This window comes from Vicugna pacos, unplaced genomic scaffold (assembly GCF_048564905.1).
Source record: "Vicugna pacos unplaced genomic scaffold, VicPac4 scaffold_142, whole genome shotgun sequence".
Taxonomy (NCBI): domain Eukaryota; kingdom Metazoa; phylum Chordata; class Mammalia; order Artiodactyla; family Camelidae; genus Vicugna; species Vicugna pacos.
This window is the reverse complement of record NW_027328822.1, coordinates 53,831-70,775: the sequence shown is the minus strand read 5'-3', so window position 1 is coordinate 70,775 and position 16,945 is coordinate 53,831. Positions and strand designations below refer to the sequence as shown.

General features: G+C 48.8%; 1 protein-coding gene and 1 long non-coding RNA gene across 2 annotated transcripts in view; both read left to right on the top strand.

Moving 5' to 3' along the window:
- LOC140695113 (uncharacterized) overlaps nt 1-676 on the top strand; it is a 42,355-nt gene extending 41,679 nt beyond the window's left edge. The window contains exon 9 of the mRNA XM_072958019.1: nt 76-676. Coding sequence (XP_072814120.1) covers nt 76-400 — 325 coding nt within the window. The 3' untranslated portion in view covers nt 401-676. The remainder of the gene's footprint in view (nt 1-75) is intronic.
- A 5,035-nt stretch (nt 677-5,711) lies between these two features.
- Nucleotides 5,712-12,779, top strand: LOC140695115 (uncharacterized). Its single transcript, XR_012070802.1, has 7 exons — nt 5,712-5,983; nt 7,714-7,842; nt 8,186-8,318; nt 8,706-8,759; nt 9,034-9,230; nt 10,999-11,108; nt 12,505-12,779. It is a non-coding gene; the product is annotated as an uncharacterized lncRNA (long non-coding RNA).
- Nucleotides 12,780-16,945: the final 4,166 nt, after the last annotated feature.

The following is a 16,945-nucleotide window of genomic DNA, read 5'->3' as shown; positions in this document are numbered from 1 at the left end:
AATGAGTCCCACAGCCTTTCTGGAATCAAAAAACTGGCAAATGTGAAAAAGTGCATAATTTGTTTTATTGAACAGGCTGCTTATGTACGTTTGGAGGACCAGGTTCAAGGACTCAGCATCCCTCCAGGACAATAGCCTCAAGAGAAGAACAGACAGAGCAGGAGGAGATCTGGGGTTTCTCCCAGGAATGAAGTGGAACAGGGATTTCTGCAGATTTGCAAGGAGTCCCCGACCACTGAGCATGGGGTTACAGCCCCACGAGACCCCTGTCATGTTTGGCTTGGGCTCTGGTTCTGGCCTGCTCATGTATTCTTCCAGCAGAGTTCCAGAAACTCAGAGGGTGGACTTAGAGGGGCTGCGTTTGGAACCTAGTGAGGAGTTGGAGGGTCCTTTATATTGAGTCCCTTCATCCTAATCACCGTAGCTGAAGCCCAACACCCCCCAGGCCCCCATGGTTGCCGTGGAGGGAGAACAAGCCTGGCAGGCGACCTAGGGGTCCCACTACTGTGTCCTTCCCTTGTCTTCGTTCCCTTTCACCCCGGAAGGTGTGATTGTCTCGTGTCATGGTGGCCTCCACAATGTCCCTCCCAGTAATCTCTCTTCTCCATCAGGTGGGGTTCCCAACCCCGCTCAGCCTTCTCTGCATGGATGCTGAAGGACCAGGCCCACCTGAAGTTCTGAGCTCGAGCAGTAAGGTGGAAAGAAAGAAACCAATGGAAAAAAGAAGCAAGTGATTGTGGCAAAGCTCCCCACCACAGAGAAGCTGCCCTGAGTGGAAGGGAGAGTGTGGGCATGCCCGTTTGTTTCCTATCTCCCAGTGCTCTTAGCTTTCTTATTGCCTACCTGCATGGTTACAACAAAATTATCTGCAAAACTGAAAATATTTACTCTCTTGCTTTTACAGAAAAGGCTGGCCAGCCTCTGGTCCGGTACCAGGCAAGAGATTGGAGTTCCTTTCCAGTTTGGAAACATCTTGGCAGGCCCAGGTTTGCAAAGGTCTTTAAGAGTAGTTACGGAGTTTTGCTTTTAAACTTTTTTACGGCTGTATATACTTGTGAGATGTGGTTGTGATGTATAATTCTGAGCCGGGATTTTCTCAAACTGTTTCTCACTTCTTATACCAGACATTCCTAAATTCCAAGTGGAACTGCATATTAAGGAAGCCATGGAATTTAGCAAAAGGATACAGATCTCATTTCCTTTTAAGCATCGGTGTACCTCCATCATGGCAGTATTTGTTATGTGTTATTGATAGGGGAACTAAGTAGTAAACAGATTAATAGAAAATAGGGGATTTTAGGTACACAGGTTCATCTTTTCAACATTGTTTGTAATATTTGCAGTTTAAGATGACCATTCCTGAGAAACAGGCAGCCTCTTAGAATGAAATAGCATTTCCTCTGAACCATAATTAATTTTTATTTTGTAGACAGCAGGAAGGGTAATAACACGTCACACATTTGGGGACGTCAAAGAGAAAATGTAACTTTCTGGGAGCGCACTCCCCCGCCTCCCCCTGCCCTTTTTACTGTCCCATTCTCCCTGGAAGGCTCTTTCTTATCTTCTGCTCATGGCTCCAGTAACTCTTTCTTCCTCCTTGTTCCTCAGCTGGTAAGGTTAGTTTTCTACTTTGAACAAGCAAACAAGCCAACAGAAGAGAAATTTCACAAGCAACTCCCAGCACATCCGCTCGCCTTCTGATGTCTGTGACCTCACTCTCGGTGCCCCACCGCTTATTAAAAGTGGCATCGAAAGCCAGTTCCTCCAAAAGTCCCCGAGGCCCCATCCCTCCCATCTTCTCTGGGTTGTCACTCCCAAAACCATCCTCTCTTTCACTGCCTCATCTATTTTGTTCTCCTGCTAGTTGGCACCATCAGTATATAAACGTCCATCCTCTTAAACCAACAGCACTCCTTGACCCTAATTCACCCCCACCAATTGCCACCCTGTGTCTTTGCAGCAAATCTTTAAGGAGTTGTTTAAACTCACTGTCTGCATCTTCTCTTGAGCCATCCCCTTTTACACCCATTCTGGCTTTTCGCCTGATCCCTCGCTCTATGGAAACTGCCCTGTCAAGGCCATCAGTGACCCCATGTTGCTAAATATAGTGGTCAATTTTGACTCCTCATCATGCTTGGCCCCTCGGCAGCATTTGACCCAGCTCTTCCATCCCTCCTACCCCGTGTTCCTGCTTCACTCAACCCCCAGCCCATCTCTCTGTCTGTTTCTGCTTTTGGCCTGCTGGCTGGTCCTTTGCCAATGTCTCCTGTTTTTTCCAAACATATACTGTGGGTGTTCCCCAGGGTGGGTTCCTGGGCCTCTCCTCTCTCTCTCTGCTATTCCTTTGGTGGAAGCAACCCAGCCTTGGAAATTGGCATGCCATCAATTTCTCGATTTCTCCAAAATTCCCTGATTTCCCCTTTCCATCTGAGCCTTTATCCCTGAGACTCACATCACATTCTTTTCCTTTCATTCATCTTGCTTTCACATTCATACATATGTTCTACTATGAAATTACTTTTCCAAATTTTGAATCAGTACATATATATCATGTAAAATGCTCAAATATGTATTATTTCCACTAAGATGCTAATTCTACCTTAGAACATTTCTGCACTTCTGTATTTATGTGAATAAAGCGAATAGTATTTCTACAAGCCTCATAGTTAAACACTGTTAGTTTGGGGCTATTATGTAACATGAAATAATGGTACATCAACATAGTCGTTTTTCATTTATTTTTATGTAACACCGAGATGAGGTTTTTGCCCTGAAGACTGGTTTTATTGAAATTTTACCTACGTTACGGACAGTCAGTTTATGTGAAAGCCCTCATTTCTCCCCTTTTTGATATATGCTCCATTTGGCTATATATAACATATAACTTGGCATGAAACAAAATTCCCAAATCATTCACATAATACAATTAATATGTTTAATTATATTTTTTAAATGTTAAAAAGAAAAAGAAAACAGATTCCTCTACCTATTAGGCACTTCTGTGGCAATATGTAACACACCCCTTAACCATGACATTGAAGAACTGAGCTGATACCAGCCCCTTTCCACCTGCTCAGCCCCACCTTTTCCCATCCCCTTTCCCATCCGGAGAGGACATCCCTCCCATTGTCCAGGCCCAGATGTTGGAACCATGTCCTTTCTCTCTCTTTCTTTTACACTCACAGACAGCAAATCCAGCTTGTTAGAAAATTCTGGATATTCTGTCTTAATTAAATACCTGCTCTCTGCTCCCCGCCCTCCTAAGAGCCACCTTCAGCCTTTCCTGGATACCAATAGCCTTCTGTTTCCATCTTTGCTTTCCTACAATCTCTCATCCACACAGAGTCAGAGGGAGCCTGTAAAAACATACATTGGGGGTGGTGGGTGTTGCTCAGTGGTAGGGCGCATGCTTAGCATGCTTGAGATCCTGGGTTCAATCACCAGCACATTCATTAAAATAAATAAATTACTTCCCCCCAAAAAACACAAACACAGAAGCATAAGTTGGACTACATCACCCCTCCCCTCAAAACTCACTAAACGGGTCACCATGTCATTAGGAGCCAAAGTCGTCACAAAGGCCTCAGGACCCGGCGTGCTCTGCCTCTCTGCCCACACTCTCCCCCTCACTCTGGGGGCCTCTGGCTCCGGCTCTTCCTTCTTCCTCCGGATCTATTCTGCTTCAAGTTCATTACTCCGTGAGATCTGCCAGTATTGCCTTATTCTCTCCTGCCTGCCTCCCACCCCACCGCCATCACCCGAGTTTGCTCATATCACTCTTTTTTAAAAATTTATCCAAACCCTTGCTACCCCAACATGCTGCCTGTTTCCTCTGCTAAAATTCTGAGCCCCCAGTGATGGGGAGTCATGTCTATTTTGTTGACTGATAAAGCCCGAGAGCCTTGGGAACGGTCTAGTTAGGAGATTCCCGTATGTAGTAGGAGCTTATACACATTTGCTGAATGAATGTAGATGCCCTGGTCCAATCCAATGGAGCACTTCTGTGACGTGCTCAAAGAATAACTCTCCTTTCCACCTGAGAGGGGGTGACAACTTCCCTGCTGATTAAAGGCAAGAACTTTTTGCTTTATGCTGTTAACCTTAGGCGGGGAGACTGGGGGATCTTCATATATATTTTTAAATTTGGTTCACTCTGCAGTTGGTCTTTGGTCTCTGTATAATTTTGAGAAACTCTTTATAAGTGATCATTCTTTGATCAGATTGAACAGGTTCCAGGGGGAAGGACCAAGCCTGTCCCATCAGCCATCCTTTGTGTCTTGTCCTGGGACCCAGTGGATGCTCAGCATGTAAGTGAACCGACAGGAGTGAGTGAAGAGATGGGAGCATCTCATTATTGTGGCGGATCTCTGTCCAATGCCTTGAGATTTGGGGAAGGGTTTACGAGTGCAGAAGGGAGAGCTCAGGTCCTCTGTGCTTTTCCTGAGTGCCCTGGCCTTACCCATTCCCCCAGCCCCCTCTGGGCAGCCAAGCCAAGGAGCTGGGCCACCAGGGGTTGTGCTGATCAATAATCCACCTTCACCCCAATTCCGGGGGTAGGTACACATGGTTGTAGACACTGGAGTCAGGTCCTTGGAGGAATTCCTCACCGAACTATGTTTTGGACCTTTTATTTTTCTCTAGAACCTCCAGCTGAAGAAGATTGTCTTAGACACATGAAAGTTGAGGACACCTTCTGTCCCCTCGCAACCCAGGTGGGCCTGGGAGTCTGCTTTTTCTATTGCCGATGGGCTCGTGTTGATTTGGGCATCCCTGTGCCTGAATTCCTGCAGTACACTCGGTGGTAAGGATGGGGGTGCCTGGCAGGGAGGGAAGCGGGTTGGGAGACTGTACAGCTGGGCTGATGTTAACCTGGGGTGAGCGGGAGCTTGCTGATGCATGGCATCTCGGGGCAGGGAACTCTCCACACTCAAGAGGGGTTCCCACTCCCGCAGGGTCCCTTTGATCAGGGTGCTGGGCTGTCAGGGGACCACAGGGGTCCCAGTGAGGATTAGGGTGCCTTCAGGCAATGGGAAGTGTGGGGTCCAGTGGCAATTGAATTAACTGTGCACCCAAACCCAGCCCCCACCTCTTTCAGCCTGTTTCCTAATCTGCAAAACTGGAATGTTATTAAACATCTCGCGGGGTCATTGATGGGCTGGGACAGACTACACAGTCAGGAGCTGGAATTCTTCTGTCCCCTGATTGTTTGCCTTCTTTCTGACTATTTGCTCTCACAAGCTCAGTCTCTCTGTCTCTCGCTCTTTCACTTCTAAGTTTCTCTCATGCTCTGGTTTCATTTGATTTCCAACCACCGCCCCTCCCCTCCGCCAAACTCCAGATGAGTGAACTTGATTTCTATGTGTCAGTTCCAAATTCCCAGGAAAGATGCTCTGTCACCCTCTGGATCTTCTGTCCAACCCATGAGTTGTGGCCAGATGAGCGAGTCCCTCTGGGACCAGCAGAGGGTCTCTGCCCAGCCCCCAGCCACCACTGTGGGAGCACATAGCTCTCCGTGGAGGAAGTACTGGCTGTGACCTTGTGTCACTAAGTGTGAATTTATGTCTTCTCTTGAACCACCTTCATCCTCCTAAACAAAGATGAAAATTAAACACTCCCGGGATTTGTGTCATGGAACACTCAGGGTGGGGGCTAATGGGGCTGGAATTTCTGCTGTATTTAAGGGGCTACAGTGAATCCCCAACGAGAGCCTGCAAAGGGAACAGCACCAGCCCCACCCGGCACTTAGGGCGCTGAGTCTGCGTGACGTTGAGCCAGGCTTCTGACCACAGCTCAGGGGTCTGGTCTGACCAGTTAGCCTTTGAAACCAACCAGCTTTGGATTCCTCAATCCCACCCTGAGGTTTTACCTGAACCATCAGCTTCTGTATCTCTGAAGACAGATGCTGAGGACCCTTCACGTAAGCCGTTCGCACAGCCCTGTTCAGGCCTTTGTGCTGCACGGTCTGCCCGGCGAGCTGACCGAGGTTGGTATTTTACTGATGTTAGAAGTAGTCTGGTTTCCCGATGTACTGTTTCACTGAACAAGCAACAGAAGCCACTTCTCGCTGATAAAAGCAGAAAAGGGACATAATGAAAAGATACTGGGAGGGTGTGTGGAGTGGCCAGGACCGGAGCCAACCCAGGAGCTGTAGGAGGTGTTAGGGAGCCCCAGGCACCAGGCTGGGAGGGGTGCTACCGGGCCCCCTGCCACCCCAGAAGGGACCCCCCTCCACCCGACCCTCCACCTCACTCACTGCAGGTTCATGTCCCGGCAGGGCCAGGTCACACTGAAGCCACCAGCACACACCTCAGTTGGGGAGCTGGCCCCGTCTGAGCTGCGGGCGTGCCTGGTGTGGGGAGAGGCCCAGTTAGAGGAAGGCAGTTCCCCTACTGTTCCGAGTTAAGGTGCAAGTCAGTGCCCATCACTCAGGAGAGCCAGGCTGGACGGACCTCATTGTGGTGACTAGGCTGTCTGAGTTCACTTATTACTTTCTACGTTTGAAGGCCCTGGAGGGAGAAAAAGTGAAGGTTCTAGTACTTATTTTGTGTTTCCCACGTACCAGGTGTGGTAAACAAGCCACTTCAGACAAGGCCCGGAGCAACCACGTAAATAGGCCACGGAGCAAGTCGTGCAGTCAGGCCTCTGTGGTCCCGAAACCCGTGTCCCCATCGGCTCCATAGTTACCAGTGGAAACTAGGGGGATTTATGGGACTGTGTGCTCCTGTGAGGGCTGGGATATGTGTGTTTAAGTCCACATCTTCAGAAACTCGGCTAGAACCACAGCCACTGATTGCACGGTGGCAGAGGAAGGGAGGATTCCAGCCTCTGGTCCAGCTCGTGTGGAGCTCAGAAGTTCTTCCTCCTGTCCTGAAAATAACACCAAATCTGAGGGAGCTGCAAACCCACTGCTCTTCTTAGATCCCAGAAGACTGAGGGGGAAAGCTGCTTCCAACCCAGAGAGGTTGCAAAGGGAACAGCGGGCAGGCTTGGAGAGTCACAGCTCCCAAGGCAGAACCTGCTTTTGTAAGAACCCCGGGGGCAGGCAGATTTAACAGGTCCCTGAGGCCAGCAGGAGGCTCAGTGTGGGGAAATCAGAGTGTGACAACTCCAGGGGGCCAGTCAGAGGGGCCCCATGCTCTTTTTCATGTATTTTACATCCAGGACCGTGTCCTGTTCTCAGAATGAAGGTCAGAGGATAACTCCTCATGCTTCCTGCCTGGAGAGGAGAAAATAACTGTATTGAAATACACCCAGAACATTCTGTTTCATTGGGGGAAGTTGTTTTTTGTTTGTTTTTTTAATGAGAAATTATTTTACCAGAGCCTAACCAACCTGGGAGAAGGGAAATCCCTTCTGTGTCACCCAAATTGGGGTGGGGGGAAAGAGACACACTTGTGGAGGTCACAGCTCAGGGCACAGGCTCAATGAGAACTAATCACAGGACTGCAGATGCCCTGCTCTGTCCCGCTCCCCCAACACCTTACCTCCATGTCAGTAGGGCCCGTGTGTAATAACAGGAATAATACTAACAGAAGTAAATGTCTCAGGAGTGTCTAGGGAAAACCCAAAGACAGCGGGGAGATGAAAACAAGGACACACAGGCTGTTTTAGCCTCTCACACCAATAGCTGTAGCAAACTACACACAGCCCAGCCCCAGTAGATAAACAGACAACCTCACAGAAGAAATTATTTATTTTGGTTCTCTTACCCAGTGCATTCCATGGTGCATCCTCGCCTAGAATTGAGTGGAAGCAAGTCCATCTCAGAAGGGACATAACTGAAGAGGGATGGCTTCCCAGACTCTGAGGGGCAGAGAGAGCACCAGCCTGGGTTAGAGAAAGGTGAGGGGTGGGGTAGGGTGTGGGCTGCCTTCTTCCCCATATAAGGAACCTTCCTGAGGCCAGCACAGTAGGAGGGAGGGCCATGGGGTGGAAGCAGCCAGACTTCATCCTGAGAACTGTTGGGATGCCTCAAAGGGACCATTCAGGTGCCCAAACTGGGCCCTGATTGAGGGAGCCAGTCGGTCTGACTCAGAGCCCAGGACTGAGGTGGGCTCACAGCAGGCCGGTATTACTTGGCCGGATCCATTTCACTTCTCCGAAGCCCTGTGTAAAACATGAAGCGTGGACGGCCTGGTGAGCACAGCTCTGCCCTCAAGACCGGTTTCAACTCCTCTCTTCCCAGAGAACAGCATCTCTGAACCCGTCCTGGGTGACCTCACAGAGATCACCCTAGTGGCCCAGGCTAGTGACCAGGAACATGTACCTTCCTGCAGGCAACCCCTGACGTCCACTGATGCATCATATACTGGCAAAGAGTGAGTCACTGTGCATTGGTCTAACAGCAGAGACTCTGCCAAAGGCCCAAGAGGTGGTGTGTGGGACATGCAGGGGTGCAGGAGTGTAAGCAGTGCAAAAGTGTAACTGGTGACAGGGGTGCAGGGGCTGTGGAGGGCGCAGGCATTTCAGGGGATGTGGGGGTGGAGGGATGCAGAATTGCAGAGAGTAGCAGGGGTGCAGAGGTGCAGGGAGTGTAGGGATGCAGGGAGGTGCTCAGGGACCTGGCCAGGATAAGAAGGCAAGTGCACATCCTTGCAGTCAGCCTGACCCCGGTAGGCTATTGCAATGCTTTTGGGCTGCGGCGGCGGCGGTGGCGGTTGGGAGGCTGCCCGGGCAAGCCGATCGATTTCTTCTCTTCCCTGCAGCCTGGCCTGGGGTGGGGCTTGGCCGCCGGAGATTCGCCAGATGTTGCACTCCAGGTAAGCTTGCTCCTGGGAGGTGGGGCGGTTAGGTCAGAAGGCAGTGGCAGCGGCAGAGGGGCGGAGCGGGTCTACCCCTGGTGAACGGGTGGAATAGCTGCCTTGTCCCGGCTGCTGGGCCTGGGAGCGGCCTCTTCTTCCCCAGGTCGCCGGACACTCCTGTCCCACTCAGCTTGCTGAGTGCGGAGTGGGGGCGGGGCCGTTAAGGTGCGGGACCCACGGGGGGAGGGAGGCTGCCGCGGGGGAGCCGATCAATTCGCTCCGCTCTCCCCAGAGGCGGAGCCAGGGGCGGCTTCTGCTGTCCTAGAGGTGGGACGCGGGTCTCCAGATGAGCTTGCTCCTGGGAGGCGGCGGCGGAGGCGGCAGGGGCAGGGGATGTGTTCCAGGGAGTTGCTCCATTTCTTCTCTCCCCCACGGCCTGGCTTGGGGGCGACGTCTGCCGCCGGAGATTTGCCTCAGGTCCGACTCCAGGTGAGCTTGCTCCTGGGAGATGGGTGCGGTGCGGTCAGGGGGCTGGTAAGGTGGTGGCTGCAGGCATAGGGAGGCTGCCCCGGAGGAGACTGTGGATTAGCTCCATGTCTGCACCGCGTGGCCTGAAGGCGGCCTCTGCTGCTCCAGGTCCCGGGACACCCCTGTCCCACTTTGCCTGCTGGGGGCGGGAGGCAGGGTAGTCAGGGTGCAGGGGTGGCGGTGGTCGGGGGCCTGCAGCGGGGGAGCGGACCATTTGCTCCCATCTTCCCCGCGTCTTGTCCTGGGGGCGGTCGCTGTTGCCCTGTGTTATGAGACGCGTGTATCCTAGTCGGCCTGACCCCGGGAGTTGGACTTGGTACTTTGGGGGTGGTGGCAGCAGCGGCAGGTTTTCCCATGGAACTTGTCCATTTGCTCCCACTTCCCCCCATGGTTTGCCCTGGGGGCGGTCCCTGTTGTCCCAAGTTCGTCGGACGTCCATCTCCAGGTCAGCCTGCTCCCTAGAGGAGGCCACTGTGAGATCATGGGCAAGAGTGGTGGCTGCTGCGGGGGTAGGGGCTGCCTTGGGGAGCTGGTGGATTGGCTCCCGTCTCCCCGATGGCCTGGTGTGGGAGTGGCCTCTCCTGCCCCAGGTCACCAGACGCACCTGTCCCACTCAGCCTGCTGGGGGAGGGGCGCCCTGGGCGGTGCCTTTAAGGTGCGGGGGTGGCGATGGCGGGGGTAGAAGACCTGCAGCGCGGAGCCTGTCAATTTGCTCTCCTCTTCCCCGTGACCAATCCTGGGGGCGTCCTCTGCTGCCCAAGAAGCCGGATGCCCGTCTCCAGGTCAGCTTGCTCCTGGGAGACGGGCCCGATGTGGTCGAGGGGCAGAGGCAGTTGCGACGGCCGGCTGCCCCGCCTAATGGGGCCACTTCTTCTCCTCTCCCCTGACCTGGCCTGGGGACGTCCTCTCTGGCGCAAGATTCGCCTGACACCCCACACCTGGTCTGACTGCTCCTGGAAGGTGGGCGCGGTGAGATCAGGAGGTGGAGAGGACAGGGGCTGCCCCTGGAGAGCTGGAGGATAAGCTCCAATCTCTCTGCAGGCCTGACGTGGGGGCGGCCTCTGCTGCCCCTCGTTCCCAGGTCACACTTCTTCGGGTCATATTTCCCCGGGGTTGCGGTAGGGTGCGGGGGCGTCGGGGTGTTGGCGGGGGTATGGAGCCTGTCACTCGGGAGCTGGGGGTTTAGCGCCCATCTTTTCCGCAGATTGGCCTGTGGGCAGCCTCTGTTGCTCCAGATCGCAAAGCAATTTCCCTGACAGCTTAGCCACCAGAGGTGGGCAGGATGGGCTGAGAGGGCTGAGGCAGCCGCCAAGGCAGCGACGGAGGGGGCTGTCCCTGGCCAGCTGGTCAATTTGTTCCCATCTCAACCTTTGCTGCCCCAGTTTCGCAGAACGCCCTTCTCCAGTTTATTCTTCTCCAGGGAGGTGGGCGCAGTGCATGCAGCCCGAGGTCTGGGCTCTCCCTTGGGAGGGGCAGAACTCTCTTGTTCTCCTTTGTCTTTATTCTTCAGCGAAGTGGTTACTGGACGCAATTCTTAATTCTGAGAAAGTGTAGCCTGTGTTATGGAAGAGCTGCTGGACAGTGAGGTTTCTGGGTGGATTTTCACATCAGCTGATGCCCCAGGCAGGCAGGAAAGCTATTACTCAGAGCTTCTTAGTCTGGGGTTGGGGATGGCCCCGCCATCCTTGCCATGCTTTTTAAAAATGTGTTACTCCCCTCTTTTTCCTAGGTGACATTTTAGGTTATTGGGTCTCAGATTGCTGGCACTCTCATCCCTGTTCTCAGACATCTTTTAAACTTGGGTGAAGTGATAAGTAGGGGAAGATGATTTACTGAAAGGTAAGAATACTTAAATTCGCATTAAAGCTACATTCTGTCAATCTTTCTAAAATGATTTTCCTCTGATTCTAAATCCACGACCTAGTGAATGTTGTACTCCTGTGTAAAATCATTGATCTTCACATCACATTTGTTGAGTGGTCAACGAGATTTGTTAATTAGATTATTCCTGAAAGGAAAAGTTCAGGCTTTTCAGAATTCCTTGTCTGATGTCACCCAGGCAGTCACAGTAGAAGACGGAGCTGATATAAAAATCCCTCAGCTGCCTGAACTGCAAAGCTTCTGGGATTACTGATCCCTGAAATGCAGGTGACTCTTGATGATAATCTGGGGGATGGTTTAAATGATCAGATTCTTCCAGTCCTATAAATGGGTTCCGTGGCCCCAGCCCCGGGAGAACTGGACATAAGGGCCATATCGTGTGTGGTGGGATGGGAAGGCAAGGTGTAAGAGCTGGAATCACTGAGATTCCACACTCGCTAAACACAGACTCCAGAGCCTAATTGTTGTCAGGTTCTGTTCTGGATTTGAGAGTGTGTTCATACATGATTCTTGCCCTTCTGGAGTCACTGCCTGGGTGGAAGTAACCTTTACATAGATCTGTGGAGGATGACATTTAAGTAGATGGGCTGTTATGGTTCTCAATGTGCCCAGGCTTGCTCTTCCAGGCACTCGTGGGACTAACGCGAGTCATGTTATTCACTCATTCACTGATTTATTACCCTTGAATTGATCACTCGTCCCACAGTAAGTGAAACAAGGTAACAGGAAGCTGAGTTTTGTCCCCTCTCCTATCACTGATTGTTTTTCAGTCGGGCGCCCTGCGTATGCATTGTGAAACGGTGGTATTTCGTGCCCAATGGGGCAGCACTGTCAGTTCTGAGAATCAGGGGAGACACATGGGTAGGACAGCACCCTGACACACATGGCACCCCCCATCCCGTGAGACAGAATTGTCGATGCTCAGGTGACCCGATGTAGACTGCGGTGCTAAACCTGAGCATGTTTAGTTATCCTGGTGGCTATGAAAATACAGACTACCAGTCGCTACCTCTGGAGACTCTGAGGGTGTGCACCCCAGGATTCTGCATTTTAAGAAGCACTTTAACGAATCCTGATGAAGAGATCTGAGTGTCCCACGGAGAAACACTGGTGTGCGAGGCACCAATATTGAGGATTCTCAGGGAACGATGTCTTTTTAGGATGGTCCATGGGCCCTCACTTTAGACTTTTGCCTTGAGTTTAATTGTATGTGTTCAGAAGTGATGTCTTTCAATTCCAGTGCATGTCAGCATGCTCTGTGCAGGGATTTACTCTCAGTAGATGGCAAAAACTATGATTCTTCAGGTCACCGAGCTACACTGTGAACGATATTTTATTTTGGTTTTCTTTGTAGCAATGCAGAGTCTCCCGAGAAGAGATTTAGACTCAACAGCTTTGTGTCAGACTTTGGAAGACCGCTGCTGCCCAAGGTGTTCTCTGGCAGTGCAATGACGAATCTAGGTCCCTCTTTCACTGCTACATCAATGAAGTGGACCACTTGGACAAGGCCAAAGCTGGTATCCCTACCATAGCCCTTTACAGTGTTATTCGGCTCCAGGAAGCCATCAGATGCAGCAGGTGGCCAGAGGAGGAGCCGAACAGACTCATGAAATGTGACATCCCCAACTTTATCAACACGGACCAGAACTCTGCCTTTGTGGAAGATGATTTCCTGATTTTGTAACTACCGATTGTTCTAGAAAATAAGCCAGTTGCCCAGAACTCACACAAAGACTTGAATTGAGAAACGTGCTTTCTCAGGTATCTTTCTGAAGATGTGAAGTCTGTCTTTGTATGGAAGGAAGTCCCCTTTCACAAAACTGAATGTGTTTGTGTCTGAGAGAGGGAAATGGAGACAGAAAGACGAAGAAGCAGAAGAGAGCCCCCTCAGAAGAGATCTAGTTAAGGTGAGTTTTTGTGCCTTTAAAAAACATTTGGGGTTTTAGGGGGAACAAAGTATTTACACTGTCTTATTCTCCTCATTGGAAACCTTGGCCCCGTCGTCAGAGTCAGCGGCCTTGAACGGGGGTTGCACGCTGCGTTTCATCTGGCACTGCCACTTCCACGCTCTGCCTTTAGCACGTTGCTTTGCCTGTCAGGGTTGCCACCCTTTTAACTGTAAGGTGAGGAGTCTGGAGTAGATGATCCACCCCAGCTCTGCTGTTTTGCAAATTTCTGATTTCGTATTCGGATGAGTCTGGGATACACCCAGAGCAGTATAAACCAGGCCCTACCTCCTGCCTATTGCTGGGGCATCCCTCAGGTCTGTGCCTTCTACTCAACCCTTTACTGAGCCCAGCTTTTGTCAGGAGCCCAAGTGCCTACCGGGATGGCAGGGGACTTGTCTTTCGTGGTCACGGTGGCCAAGAATTCTATTGGTGTGCTGAAACAACTCTTCTGAGATCCTCCACCCACCCCTGCTCAAACCTAATGACAGCACTACGGTTCCTTTCCTAGGAGGAGGATCAATCCATGGTGCATTTTATGACAATCCTGTCCCCAGGGATGCACGGAAGTTTATCAGCTGAGTGAGGGGAGGTGCCTCTGTGTCCCTGTATCTCTGTCTGCTGACAGTTCGCTGCCACCGGCTACTGAACAAGAAAAGTGCTATTCACCATGTTGTGTGTTTTCCAAATGTGTAGGTGATGGTCTTGTGGCTCGTGCGTGGGCTTTGATTTGGGATGGTGAAGGGCTTATAAATACCTCATCAACATGTATTCGAGGTGGCCTGGTGCCACACAGATTTGATTCATGAAGGCATCAAGCCTGCACACTGGTTTGGAAACAACTTGGTTTTGATCATTCACACTGCATGCATGACTCGCTGCTAATCTCTGGGTGGTTTTTTCATTTCAGATTTATTCACCCCATGTCTTGCTTAAGCTGAAAAATACATTTATTTCACCAGAATATTCTCTGATTCTTTGTTTACACACATCCAGTTTTTTTAATTCCTTTAAAAATGATTCTGTGTTTATAATGCCTCCTAATTTCTATCATCTCTATGTTGCCAGTGGCCTGAGACATGCACCAGATTTGATGCCGGAACAGTTCCACCAAAAGAAATCCCTTTGCCGTAATATCTTTTGAGGAAAATATTATTCTTTAAGGCTCTAACAGTAAATCGTAGAAGAAAGCATGGAACATTTCTTGTAGTTAATACATGTTCATGCGAAAAGAAATGATATTTTCATTAAACAATGTTGATTTTAATAACTTTTACAAATGTGAACATTATTATTCATAATTTAAGTAACCAGATAAAACCACAGTTATTTATTATGAAGATTGAAAACTATTGACATGGTCTCTTAATTAGAAGTAGCTTTATTAGAAGACTGAAGGGTATTTAAAAGATGGAAAAATACCCATGATGACACCATCATTTTTATTAACTAAATATCAAGAACTGTGCAGGGATAAGATTTAACCCTCTGCAAACTGCCAAGTTAGCATGAGGTAGTTTGTGGATGCTGCCAGAGGACAGGACACTCCCCCAGGATCAGAGACAAAGGACTCCCTGCCAGCACAGAAGGCAGCCTGTGGTTCAAGTTCATATTGGTTCCTGAGTTCCTTTCCTATTGCTGTTGTAACAAAGGACCACAGACTCAGTGGCTTAAAGCAATACACATTCATCTTCTCACTGTTCTAGGGTGCAGTAGTGCAAAGTCAATGTCAGTGGGCTAAAACCAAGGAGTGGCCAAGGCTAAGTTCCACACCTAGGCTCTTGGGAGGGATTCATCATCCTACCTTTCCCAGCTTGCAGAGGTGCTCACACTCCTTGGCCCAGGGCCCTGTGTCACTGTGACCTCTGCTGCCACTTTACATCTCTGTCTCTGACTATATAGATATAGAGGAAGAGTCTTCTACATCTGGTATGGACCCTTTTTCCTACATGGACATTGTATCCCTATTTATGTGCAGATGAAAACCCCTTCCCTCCAGGGTGCGGTGGCATCAGCTCACAAGATGACCACTCTGGGCTTTAAGTGTCCTCTTTGTATTGTCATCAGGGAACTTCTCTTTCCATAGTTAGCTCTGTGTTACTTTGTTGTTATATTTTACCCAGAATTACTGAAAGTTTTACTTAAAAGGGATCCTAATTAGCTCTGTTTACCTGTTTCCAGAGCTGAAAGCTTCAGTTCTAGAGTATCAGTTTGATTTTTCCTAAAAATACATTCCAGTATATTTCTCTGGTGAAAGTCTCTACCCTGTTATCTATTCTCCCATCATTTCCTTATTTTCTTGAATATATTAAAAGTATTTTATAGCCTTTATTGGTAACTCTGATGCCTACATCACCTGGGGTTTGCATCCTTTGTCTAATGCTCCTTATTCTCATGTTATCTGTCATATAGTCTGGACATGTTGCATGTCTAGAAATTCTTTATTACATGGCAGACATTGCAAATGAAAAATCCATGTTATCTTCCGTGAGAGCTTTTCTACCTTCCCGTTAGGCAGACAGTGTGAGGGACTGATCATGTCACTCCAATCAGGCGCTGAGGTGAATCAGGACTAAAGTGCCTTTTTTCTTAAAACAGCTTTGAGGTATACTTGGCAAAATAATTTTCACACGTTTAAAGTGTACAGCTTAATATGTTTTGACGTAAGAATATCCCCAAGGAACCATGACCACACTCAAGACAGTGAACATACCCATCACCCACAAAGCTTCTCTCCTGACTTTTTTTGTCCCTCCCTCCCTCCCCGTCTCTTCCCCTGGGAACCATTGATCTGCTTTCTATCACAACATATTGGTTTGCATTTTCAAGATCCTTATATGAATGGATTCATGCAGTATCTACTCTATGTTGTCTGACTTCTTTCATTCAGTGTAATTATTTTGAGAATCATCTGTGTTGCTGTATTAATAGCTTATTTGTCTTATAGTAGAGTATTGTTTAGTGCTGAGTTTTTACTGAAGAGTTTATTGTGAGCAGTGTTTGTATAGACCATCATTTCTTTCTGCATTTACTTCTTGATGGATGCATGGGTTATTTACAACTTGTGCTATTATAAATAAAATAGCAGTGAATATTTGGTTACAAGTCTTTGTATGGATATATGCTTTTCCTTTCTAAAGCACCAGATGAGGAATGTCTGGATTATATGGTACACAGGTGTTTACCTTTTTAAAAGAATCTGTTAAAGACTTTTCCAAAATGGTTGTACTATTGTAAATTCCTCGTGGTGTGTATCAGTTCTGGTTGCTCTACTTCCTTGCCAGCACCTTGTAAGGTCAGTCTTTCTAACTGTATTCATTCTAGTATGTATGTGAACTAGTATCTCACTGTGGTTTTTAAAAGTATTTCTCTAATCATTAATGACACCTTTAATCAGCATCTTTTCATATGCTTATTATCCATCTGGATATCTTTACTGAAGTGTGTTTTCTGGCCTCATTCATTCAGGTGTTTGAATTATTATTGAATTTTGAGACCTCTTTATTCTGGATCAGATACAAAGAGAGACCATTATCAGATATATGATCTGCAAATAGCTTCTGTCTATGGCTTGTCTTTTCATTTGCTTAGCAGTGTTTAGAAGAGCATTGAAGAGTCTTCATGTTCATAAAGTTCACTCTATCAGTTTCTTTTTAAAATAGATGATACTTTTGGTGTCATAGCAAAGAAAAATTTGCCAAACCCAAGGCCATAAAGCTTAAGCCTATGCTTGTTCTCCTAGCTGTTTTATAGTTTTAGATTTCCTATTAAGATCTATGATCCATTTTGAGGTAAATTTTGTATATTTTGTGAGGTGTGAATCAAAGTTCATTTTTTTTTTTTGCGTAT